Source organism: Lytechinus variegatus, chromosome 15 (assembly GCF_018143015.1).
Source record: "Lytechinus variegatus isolate NC3 chromosome 15, Lvar_3.0, whole genome shotgun sequence".
In the NCBI taxonomy this organism is placed as follows: domain Eukaryota; kingdom Metazoa; phylum Echinodermata; class Echinoidea; order Temnopleuroida; family Toxopneustidae; genus Lytechinus; species Lytechinus variegatus.
The window spans coordinates 3,105,168-3,117,958 of NC_054754.1; the positions used below are offsets into that span (position 1 = coordinate 3,105,168).

Consider the following 12,791-nt stretch of genomic DNA (forward strand, 5'->3'; position numbering starts at 1 on the left):
CTGTTAATTTGTGTATGATTTAAAATTACTTTGTAATATGTTTGAATGGAAATGAATTAAAGAATTGAATTTAAAAAAATAGAACGGAGATCAGATGAGATGAGTATTCAAACATAAATTATTGCTTCATTCTCAAACAAAACTTTATCCAAAAGTAGGATTGGCATTTGAAGACAATTGCTTTTATAAGTCTGTATTGTATTGCTTAATATTTATGAATGACACATTGTTGGGTTTTTTTCTTGCAGTTTTCCTATCAAGGAGGTATTGTCCAGCTGACATTCCTACGTCTGCTCAGCTCCAAGGCAACGCAGCAGTTCACATACGAGTGCGTGAATAGTGTAGCGTGGTACGATGAGGCGGAAGACAGCTTCGATCACGCCCTCAGGCTTCTCGCGGCCAACTCCGAGGAGTTCACATTCGATGGCCTCAACCAACCAAAGGTCATCAAAGACGAGTGTCAGGTAGGTTGCTTGTTGTCCTCTCAAACAAATGCTAGAAATAAGTGACAAAAATACCCTCAACAAATGAAAATATGCCATTTCAGTCATTGACGAAACTGAAAGTACAGTAAGGACGAGTGTAAGATAGACCAAATGTGGCAATTTTTCAAAAAAACTATTCTTGGATTCCTTTGCTCGTGAATACCCAAAATCAGAAATGCCCCAACTTACATTTCAGGGGGATTTTCAGGTTTTATGTTGTTCAGCGCATATAGGGCTTTAACATGCTCTTGCTTCTTTTCAGAACTAGTGAGTAAAACTGACTGGCATCCCTGCCAAATAAGCCATTAATGTATGTTATACACAGTAAAAACGCTGTTTAAGATTTTATACATTGCTGTTTACTATATGAACCTTACAGTATTTGTTTAACAATTTAAACAATCATGTTTAATTTATTGAAGATTAGATATTGAAAATTAAACTTTGTTGCTTAAGATTTAAACACTTGTTTAAACTGTTTAAAAAATTACTGTAAGATTCATATAGTAAACAGCATTGTATAGTTTTTTTTACTGTGTAACAAAAGCTTTAGAACTATCCATCCATTCCCTAGTTTATGAAAGATATTCCAGATTGAATCACATTTTGATATAGAGGTAATCTTTTGAATGACATTGACAACAAGTTGATTTGCAGATTTGTGTTTACTTAAGATATATCTATTAGTATAAGAGAGATTTAAGTTGAGAAAAAGACAATAGGGCGAGTCATTGTTAACACACAAAGTGTTATCCCTTCAGTATTTTGTCTGCTCAAACCTTTTCAGTACTAATCATGACATTCGCTTAGGCAGTTCCATAAGTTAGTTTCTTAGACTCCTTTTTTTGGGGGGGTATTGCTTGTCATATTTCTTTTCAAAGAAAAATGGGCCCTTTTGGGGGCCTCCTTCCCTGAGAATTCTTGGATGCGACACTGTGTAGAGTCATGAACTGAAAATATCAGTCCTCTGGATGTCAACCTATACAAATGCCCACCATTTTGCTAGTTTCATTCATAAGCTAATACAGGCATTTTCAATTTGTTTATCCTCCTACTATTTAACAGAGCAAGCCCACGCGCGGTGAAACCATCTTAGAAGTAAATACATCAAAGCTTCACCAGCTGCCAATAGCCGACTTCGCTCCTCTTGATTTCGGGAGACGCAACCAGAAGTTCGGCTACACCGTTGGATCCGCGTGTTTCAACTAGAAGTATAGGGGCCAGCAACACGTGCCTGGGAATTGGAGACCCAGGACACCTCAGCACTGGGATAAAAAGCAACGATGATTTTAAAGAGATCGGTACCAAAAATCCAAGAAAAGTATGTTGCTTTGTTGAAAAGAGAGAATTTAAAAAAAAAGGGTTTGGTTTCATCGGTTTCAGTAGTAGACCTGCAGCTGCGCCTGGATTTCTTCCGGGTTACAACAACACTCACACCCCCTTTCATACCGAGTGATTTGTTTGTATTATTTTATATAATTGTATCATTTTTTAAGTGTAGTTGACGGATCCTGACTCCCGGACTAACAAGATAGGGTCCTTATGAAATGGTGCTATTTTCTACAGATAATTATCATCTGTGTTTTTTTTTTAATTTGAAGGAAAAAAATGTGATGATTTTTTTTAAAGAGTTGTGAATAACATTGTATTGATATTTTTACACAAATCTTTTTTTTCAACAGGAAAATTTTATAAAGAAAAAAAAATAGGCTTTGTAATAGTATTTTTCAAGCTTCGTCTGTTAATAAGTAGATGTAGAAGTAGACACCATTCATAGTTATTGCTTTCTTATCCTACTAGTATGTAGTAGATCTATTTCTCTTTCTCTTTCTGCTTATCTGTAGATGACACGTTTTGTTTTCTTCTCGCGTTGTATATTATTACTGCTGCCAGTATCTGTGTTGGAGTTTTCATTTCTATTTTTATAGTAGTGAGGATTAGATAGTGAGGATTGTAATTACCAGCAAATGTAGACGTTTTTAAACATGTATGATTATTTCAGGTAAAGTGGGGGAATTTTTCTATAAGTTTGTGTACTGTACAGTCATATTTAGGCACGTTTTTTTCTAGTAAAATTTGGTGGTTTGTTGTAGGTTTTACTAAGTCAGTTTTATTTTTTCTCTTTTTAAAGTAAATATAACTATCAAATATTCAGTATTTGATGTATAGCGTCTTTTTGTTTATATATCAGCCTATGTTTGAAAGAATAACTCTTGTTCGAGCTGTAAATCTTTCTGTGCCTTGCCTGACGCCGCTGCTGCTGTGTGTAATGCCTTATGCTCATTGAAAAACGAATAAAAGTAAGATATATAATGAAAACTTTGGTTATAAAAAAAATGTCAGTGTCTTTAGTCATCCTTTTTTATTATTAAAAAAAATATGCCATTGTAGTGCATTATCAGTATTTCACATGATACCATAACTGTATCCAGCTGCAGTACTATAGGCAGAAACATAAAGAATTGATGTGAGCAGACATTATTCGAGAAGGCTCTACCTCCATTATAAATGACGTTATAGACTTAGCATCTACTTGAGAATTTAATTCAGATACTATCTTTGTGGTAAAAGAAATAGAAACATTATTTTATGAAGTCTTCCATTACTCCTGTCCCGGCGTAGTCTTTGGAAAGGAATCTTGTAATTCAGAAGTTTTAAACCTTCTATGCTCATTTTGATCGGGATGTGTTGAGTCATATTTTATTACCTCATCGTTTTATTGTTTCTTTTTTTCTGCTTGAGAATATATTGGGGAGAATATGCATCGGAACGTTTTTGGCCTTTCCAATGGTGCAGATAAACAAATCGCATTTAAAGAATGAGTATGAGCAGGATATGATTTTGGAACTGTGTTGTTTTTCTAGATGGACAAGTTTGTGAATAAATTTTTGTGACCAATAAAAGCCTTGGGAATTTTCTGCCCCCTTAATTGAACAACAATAAATGTGTGTTGGATAATGATGTTTTTATTCCGACTAGTATTGTTTATTAAACCAAGTGACGCAAAGATTTGCAATTCATCTCAATGTCCCTGTCCAATCTTCATGTTTGTTGCAAGGGTAAATTGCCAATTCGTCTACTGCCAACTCGTCCACTCACCACATGGTCTACTTTCATTTAGTCTAACGCCATTCCGTCCAACATTTCGTCTAACAACCATGTGGTCCAGTCATCACTTTGTCTATGACCATTTCATCTCATAACCAGTTCTAATATCCATTTCAGTTTCATTCATTTTGCACAATTTAACACTTAGTCCAATTATACCAAAGGGTACATGGACTGAATGCCTATTAGACCGACTGGTTATTAGACGAAATGGCATTAGACGAATTGGAAATAAATCGTTGCAAGTGCTGAAATTACATAATATATTTGTGATTTCTTGCAAATCTTTGTGTTAAGGAATGCCAATGATGGTGGTGGTGGCGGTGGTGATAATGATGATGATGTTGATTGTGATGGTGGTGGTGGCGGTGATAATGATAATGTGGATGAAAATGATGATGATGATGGTTATGGTGGTGGTGATGATGATGATGGTGGCGGTGATGATGATGATAATGTGGATGAAAATTACGGTGATGATGATGATGATGGTGGTGATGATGATGGTGCCAGTGATGATGATGATGGTGGCGGCGGTGATGATGATGATGATGATTATGATGATGATAATGATAGTGGTGGCGGTGATTATGAGGATGAAAATGATGGTGATGATGAAGATAATGAGGGTGACAATGATGGTGATGATGAAGATAATGAGGGTGACAATGATGGTGATGATGGAGATAATGACGGTAACAATGATGGTGATGATGAAGATAATGAGGGTGACAATGATGGTGATGATGAAGATAATGAGGGTGACAATAATGGTGATGATGAAGATAATGAGGGTGACAATGATGGTGATGATGAAGATAATGAGGGTGACAATGATGGTGATGATGAAGATAATGAGGGTGACAATGATGGTGATGATGAAGATAATGAGGGTGACAATGATGGTGATGATGAAGATAATGAGGGTGACAATGATGGTGATGATGAAGATAATGAGGGTGACAATTGATGGTGATGATGAAGATAATGAGGGTGACAATGATGGTGATGATGAAGATAATGAGGGTGACAATGATGGTGATGATGAAGATAATGAGGGTGACAATGATGGTGATGATGAAGATAATGAGGGTGACAATGATGGTGATGATGAAGATAATGAGGGTGACAATGATGGTGATGATGAAGATAATGAGGGTGACAATGATGGTGATGATGAAGATAATGAGGGTGACAATGATGGTGATGATGAAGATAATGAGGGTGACAATGATGGTGATGATGAAGATAATGAGGGTGACAATGATGGTGATGATGAAGATAATGAGGGTGACAATGATGGTGATGATGAAGATAATGAGGGTGACAATTGATGGTGATGATGAAGATAATGAGGGTGACAATGATGGTGATGATGAAGATAATGAGGGTGACAATGATGGTGATGTGAAGATAATGAGGGTGACAATGATGGTGATGATGAAGATAATGAGGGTGACAATGATGGTGATGATGAAGATAATGAGGGTGACAATGATGGTGATGATGAAGATAATGAGGGTGATGATGAAGATAATGAGGGTGACAATGATGGTGATGATGAAGATAATGAGGGTGACAATGATGGTGATGATGAAGATAATGAGGGTGACAATGATGGTGATGATGAAGATAATGAGGGTGACGATGATGGTGATGATGAAGATAATGAGGGTGATGATGAAGATAATGAGGGTGACAATAATGGTGATGATGAAGATAATGAGGGCGACAATGATGGTGATGATGAAGATAATGATGGTGATGATGAAGATAATGAGGGTGACAATGATGGTGATGATGAAGATAATGATGGTGATGATGAAGATAATGAGGGTGACAATAATGGTGATGATTTTTGTTTGTTTTTTGTTTTATTTATTTACATACGGTAAAAAAAAACCTGCTATCAGCCGTCAGGCTGTTTTTCAGCAAGTCCGTAGAACATACGTACAATAATATAAAAACAACAAAAACAAATTTATACATGAGTGAATAATAAAAGCAAAGTGACATTAGAATAACATATTTCGCAACTTAATTACACACACGCAACCCCCCCCCCCCCCCCCCCCCTAAACCACCAAAAAATATACACACGTGTAGTTTAATGATAAAGCTAAAATGTCATGGGAAATAAATTTGATATGCTTCGGGTAAAAGAAGAAAGAGTTACTTCATTCCGGACCAGTTGAGGAAGTTCATTGAAAATATGCGATGCATTATACAGTGTACTTAATTTCAAAATATTTGTGTTGGTTTATCTAAAACTAGGGTTCTTTCAATATTTCTTAGTGAATATGAGCTCGTTTTGGTACATAGTCTGGAACAAATAAGAACTGGTGCTAGATTATTTAAAAGTTTGAAAATTAGAGTTACTAAGTCCTTTTTTATTTTAACATTTAGACAGTCAACCTTAATCCTCTTGAATAGTTCAACTCTATTATATTGGAAATCTACTTGTAACACAGTACGCAAGGCTCTGTTCTGGATTATTTGTAATCTTTTTAACAGTTGGGAGTTTGGATGCATCCATATGATGTTGCAGTAATCGAAATGCGGGTGTATCATTGTTTGATAAAGGATCATCGCAGTTTGTTCATCAATGTACGGTCTTGCTCTTCTGAGCATAAAAAACTTCGAAGCAATTTAGACTTGACATTGTCTATTTGGCCTTTCCAGGACAAATGTTTATCTATCACAATGCCTAAATACTTGCATTCATCGACAACCTCCAATGGTTGACCATTTATGTGAAAGAAAACATCTCTAAACGATTTTAGTCTGTGTCTTGTACCTAATAACATGACCTTACACTTTTTAACATTTAGCAAGAGTTCGTTATGCAACAACCAATTATGAATAGACTGCAAGTCAGAATTTAGCATTGTTTGTAACTGAATAGGGTCTTTGGATGCTAAATACAAACACGTGTCATCAGCATAAAGCGACATTGTGCTGTACTTGGTGACACGAGGAATATCATTCATGTAGACAATAAACATCAATGGGCCAAGAATGCTCCCTTGAGCCACACCGCATGTTACAAAAGATTCTTTCGACCTATTTCCATTGATAATTGTAACCTGTTTTCTAAGGTAAAAATAATCCTTTATCCATTTGAGAACAGTGTCATCGAAACCATAACATTTCATTTTCTTTAAAAGGATTTCATAGGATACCATGTCAAATGCCTTTTCCAGGTCTAATGTTACTAAACCAATGACATGACCTGTATCAATTGCTTTATTTAGATCTTCTGTCATATTCAACAAAGCATGACAAGTTGAAAAATTTGGTCGAAACCCGTACTGATTATGCGCTAAAATGTTCGATTCATTCAAGTATTTATACATTTGTTTGAAGACAATTTTTTCCAAAACCTTCGATAACACGGGTAGAACCGAAATTGGTCTATAATTCATTGGGTTAGTTGCATCCCCACCCTTGAAAAGCGGAGTGATTCTAGCCCTTTTCCACTCTTCGGGTACATGACCATCCCTCAAAGATAAGTTTATAATGTGAGTCAAAGAGTCAACAATACTTGGAGTACAATCTTTTAAAATACTGGAGGGAATGTCATCAATACCAGTAGCCTTTTTACTAGGGATTTCGAGTAAAACTTTTTTAACATTTTCACAAGTGGTCAGTTCAAAACTGAAAGATGACTGTACTTGTTCAACATATTGTTCTGGATTACTTTTGAAAATGGCAGTTTCTTTACGGGTTTTGGCGACAGTAGAAAAGTACTCATTTAGGACACTTGCTATATTGATGTCACCAACATATTCCCTTTCATTGTAAATTATTTTCCTGATTGATGTAGATTTGTTTTTGCTAGGAATTAAAACTCGCAATAATTTCCACATTAAAGGGGAGTTTCCCCAATTTGCCTTTATGCTTTCGGTGAAATAAGTACGCTTTGCGGTTCTTATTTTAGATGTTACATGATTTCTTAATCTTTTATAATCATCCCAATCATTTTGAGATTTTGAATGATCTGCCGTTTTTTTAATCCTATTCCTTTCACGTATTAAGGCCAAGATCTGATCATTCATCCATGGCGATTTTCTACGTCGAACTCTTTTTCTTTTTATTGGAGCATGATTATCAAGTACTGCTCTAAGTTTATTTATCCAGTTTAAGTATGCGAGTTCAGTATCAGTTTCGAATAGCACAGTGTCCCATGATACCTTTCTAATGTCTTCAACAAACTTCGTAATGTCAATTTTCTTTAAATTTCTAGAACAAACGTAACAGTGATTATGGGGAGACATGGGCTTACTTCTTCCCCAAGATAAGGCAATCATATAATGGTCACTTAAACTGAGTGGTATTACATCACAGTATTTAACATTGTCACAATTAGAAGAAAAAACATGATCAATGAGCGTTTCCGATACTTGAGTGATTCGAGTTGCTTGTTTAACACACTGTGTAAGATTATATTCTGTCGCTAGTCTTAAGAGACGTTTCGTATGACTTGAAGGGTTTGTGGACAACATATCACAGTTTAAGTCACCAATCAATATGTATTCCATAAAGCGTGTTTCAACACTTTGTAAAACTTCTTCAATTGCATCAAATATTTGAATATTTGAATCAGGAGGCCTGTACCAAGGTATCAACATGAACGGTTTTTGTTTAGAAAATTGAATTTGTATACAAAGCAACTCAAGTCCTTCAGTATTTACATGTAATTCTTGCACAACATGATAATTCAAAGATTCATGAATATAAGTAAGAACTCCTCCTCCATTCCTGTTCCGATCCCGTCGAACCGCTCTGTATCCATTCACATGGATTTCATCATTTGTTACAGATTGGTCTAGTCTAGTTTCACACAATGTAAGGATATGAATTTCATTTTTATCTAGAATATTCCGAATTTCATCAATATTTTTCAACAACGAGCAAACATTCAAATGTGTAATGGTAATTCCTTTAAACTTCTTAAGAATATCATAAATACTTTCATTATTATCATTATGGGTATTATCATCAGAGTGTTCATGCAAGTTATCATCATCAGTTGATTGATGATCATCCATAGATAGTTCGTCATCATGATAGTGATTTGGTAATTCATTTAACTGACAGAGGTCACAAGTCCAGTCTGAAGTAGAATTGAAAAAGTCAAATCCCAAGGAAGAACAAGATAGGTGTATCCATCTTTCACATCTACAGCATAACATTGCATTCTCGTTTGATTTTACAGTTTTGTTACAGGAAATGCACGGATATTTGGGCCCCATGAAAATAATACACAGTGCTAAGTAAAAAATAGTTTAATTCGAATTCTTACAGTTTTTCAATGTCCTTCTCACTTCGTATGGATATCTTCCTCCCGTCTTCCACGAGGGCTGTGATTCTTCCATCATGTGTCCATGTTTTTTTTACGTTGTCATGGATACGCGCCTTGTAGAGAAGTTCGGATCGTTTCGCCGTCAAGTCCTCGTGGATGTAGATATTTGTCCGACGCAGATTTACCCGTGCACGATATACCTTGTCACGCTGGTTGTATCTGGTGAACTTCACGATGATGACCTTCGGTGGATATCTACCGTTGCCGTCCCTTGGAGTTCGATGAGCGATCCGATGAGAGCGGTCGATGTCGATAGGGTCCAATTCGATTCCCATCTTCTCTTTGACGAGATCAATGATAACTGTGTCCGTGTTTTCATCAGCTGTTTCAGGCACACCGTGGAATTTAAGGCAGTTTCGTCTACTGTACTGCTCCTGCTCATCGATGACTTCGTTGATGTCCACAATGTTTTTCTTTAGCTTTTTTACATGTTCATCTAGCTCATGAATTTGATTCATTTTGGAGTCTATATCTACCTGAAGACTGTCATGTAGTTCGTTAGCAATCTTTTCGTAGACAGTATTGTAAATAGCATCGACGATGACTTTCACTACAGTTGGAGATCGCAGTGCATTCAATAATTGGTCCGTCATAATCCCTTTGATCTTGGCGGGAGGGTTTGAATGAGAAGATCCGTCATGTCAGCATACTGATCCGCTTGGTTGATCAGCGTCAAGTTCTGATTCTTCGCTGGAGCTATCACGCGGGGAACTCTCGGGAGGGTTTCTCTTACGAGTGGCGTTCAATACCTTCCCGCCACCTGCTCCTTTCCTCCTACTTTTTGTCTTCATTTCTTCCTGTCCACATGGTCCACGCATTACGATATGAATTCAAAATCAGATCAGAATATATCCAATGTAATCCTGAAATATATCAGTGCAAACAATATTCACTGAGATGTTTCCAAAAAGAGAAATTTCAGGTAAATCTTTAGAGTCCATAGAGATAATGAGGGTGACAATGATGGTGATGATGAAGATAATGAGGGTGACAATGATGGTGATGATGGAGATAATGAGGGTGACAATAATGGTGATGATGAAGATAATGAGGGTGACAATGATGGTGATGATGAAGATAATGAGGGTGACAATGATGGTGATGATGGAGATAATGAGGGTGACATGATGGTGATGATGAAGATAATGAGGGTGACAATGATGGTGATGATGAAGATAATGAGGGTGACAATGATGGTGATGATGAAGATAATGAGGGTGACAATGATGGTGATGATGAAGATAATGATGGTGATGATGAAGATAATGAGGGTGACAATGATGGTGATGATGAAGATAATGAGGGTGATGATGATTAAGATGACGTTGAAGAAGGTGATAGTGATGATGAATATGATAAATCACAAAACAACAACGGTGAAGATGATGATGATGATGGTGATAATAAAGATGACAAATTACAAAAAAAAAACACTGATGGTGATGATGATGGTGGGATAATGATGACGATGGTAGTGATAGTGAGAATGGTGCTGCAACACAGGGCCACAGAACGGTTTTGAAAGTGGGAAAGCTACGTTCATACAAAAAACACAAAAAAGTTTTTTTGTACATGTTAACTTTTAAAAAAAATGGGAGAGTTAGGTCCAACACCCCTCCCCGTTTCCACGGCTCCTAGCTTTTAAGAGCAATGGTGTTACATGTAGGCATTATTTCTGATGATGGCAACAGTGGTGGGTTTTTTTTTCACTTCAAAATTCACTTAGGCCGGTGTGGGTGTTCTTGAAATGCTCTACAAACAGTCCGAAAACTATCGGTGTAAGTTTGAAATTTATAAATATTTTTTAATATAATAAATGCATAAAATATGATGATGATGATGATGATGATGATGATGATGATGATGATGATGATGATGATGATGATGATGATGATGATGATGAAGATGATGGTGGTGGTGGTGGTGCACTGTTAAAAAACCCTGATTTTACAGAAAAATAAAAGAAGATTTTGCAGAAAGCAATACCAGAATCATTCTTTAAATTTATTTATTTATTTATTTATTGATATATTCATATTCCACAATCGTCAAAGTACATTTCGTAATCATGTTTACAATGAAAAAATGCATAACATATGCAGGATTGAAACGTAGCAATGAAATGAAAAAAGTGGAGGGGCTTACTAAAAAGCAGAGCTTGTAAAATGTAGACCCCCTATCAAAACTTTATACAAGGGTAATATGATACAATAGAGTAAAATAATCAGCAAAATTCTATAAAATTATATAGAAATTCATGAAACAGGAATTTTTCTGCAATTTAACACAACAGGTCTGTTAGAAAAAGGGGAAAAGAGTGTTTTATTTAAGGAAATCTGTAAGATTACACACACCAAATACCAATTTCCTGTAAGATTACGCAATCTGGTAAGATTACAGGTGTTCTCGAGACTCTGCTGCAGGAACTTCTTTTAGTTTAAGGATAAATTTTCTAACAGTGTGGTGGTGGCGGTGCTGGTGGTGGTGGTGCTGGTGGTAGTGGTGATGGTGGTGGTGGGGTGCTACTATGAGAATAACACACGCAGTACCCTCCATAAAAATCTCGGGGATGCTCCAGCACCCCTGCTTCCAGAGCCATTGGTCTCAGTTTGAAACTGATGTTCCGCTATTTCAGAAAGTTTCCCAATGCGATCATTTTACAGTCCGACGATAAATTCAGAAACATATTGGGCAGATAAAAGTCATGATGTTTATAATGAAATAATTTAGCAAAACCATTCCACTTTTTAAATCATTTAGGTACCCATACCCCTCGCCAGTATGCCAATTGTTATGATGATAATGGCTGGGATGATCATGACGAAAATGGTGATATGATAATTATGATAACGTTCACACACTCCTGAATACCGCAGGGATATGAAATATCCTTTCTTGTAAATTGTAATATAGTGAGTTATAGGTATATAAAGCTTGACCCCACTAGTATTCTTTTAAATTGTACAAACCTTTTTAATTTACGAATTGAATTTCATTGATCAAAGATATACTTTAATTACCTATTTATTGCATCGCAGGGAACCCATACTAACAAGCTTTGCTTTCCAGTGGGTTCCCTTTTTTCATTTCTGTATATTATATTTTTGTGTTTTTCTATACATTGTAACTTTTGTTAGATTTTAGAATGAAAAAGAATAAATGCAATCAATCATTATGACTGTGAAAGACAAATGGAATAAGAAAATGATAGAGCTATGGTATTTTACAACTCGACCTTTTTATCATTAGTTTATACAAGCATGATGATGTTACGCATAGATGATCTATATACTAATTGGTGTGTTAAAAGAGACAGTTTAATTAAAATAAATAGAAAAGTAATGGAAAAGTTGTTCACATGTGACTTTACATCTTTGTCGCATTGTCCATGGGATGAGACTACACTACAATAATGATCTAAACTTCAAATGCTTATTTAACTTTCTTATTATTCATTCAATTTTGCTCAAATTTTCATAAGGCTTCATACAAGATAATCACAGATTTTTCATCATATAGGCCTATAGTAGTTACCCGGCGCTCCCGTGATTTTATGATATATATTCCATGTTCTTTTCACTCATTATGCCAAACATGTTTTTCAAAATGTCACCATTGATAATGAATTTTTTTTCATATAAGTATAAGTAGGCCTATGTGCAGGGGTCGCGGAACCGGGAACGGGGCTAAAACCCGCACTTTTTTTTCAAAACCATGTACTAAAACGTAAAAAGTTACCATCTGATTATGATATTTTTTTTGCATGGTCAGCCCCTTCCCCCACTTTCGGCTCAGCCCCCTCGCCCACTTTCGGCTCAGCCCCCCCCCCCCCC

At 36.1% G+C, this 12,791-nt stretch overlaps 1 protein-coding gene across 2 annotated transcripts in view; it reads left to right on the plus strand.

The window, feature by feature from the left end:
- LOC121429185 (collagen alpha-1(V) chain-like) overlaps nucleotides 1–3,414 on the plus strand; it is a 60,899-nt gene extending 57,485 nt beyond the window's left edge. For both annotated transcript variants that reach the window (XM_041626127.1, XM_041626128.1), the window contains 2 exons: nucleotides 249–464; nucleotides 1,551–3,414. In XM_041626127.1, coding sequence (XP_041482061.1) covers nucleotides 249–464; nucleotides 1,551–1,694 — 360 coding nt within the window. In that variant the 3' untranslated portion in view covers nucleotides 1,695–3,414. The remainder of the gene's footprint in view (nucleotides 1–248; nucleotides 465–1,550) is intronic.
- The last annotated feature ends 9,377 nt before the right edge of the window (nucleotides 3,415–12,791 follow it).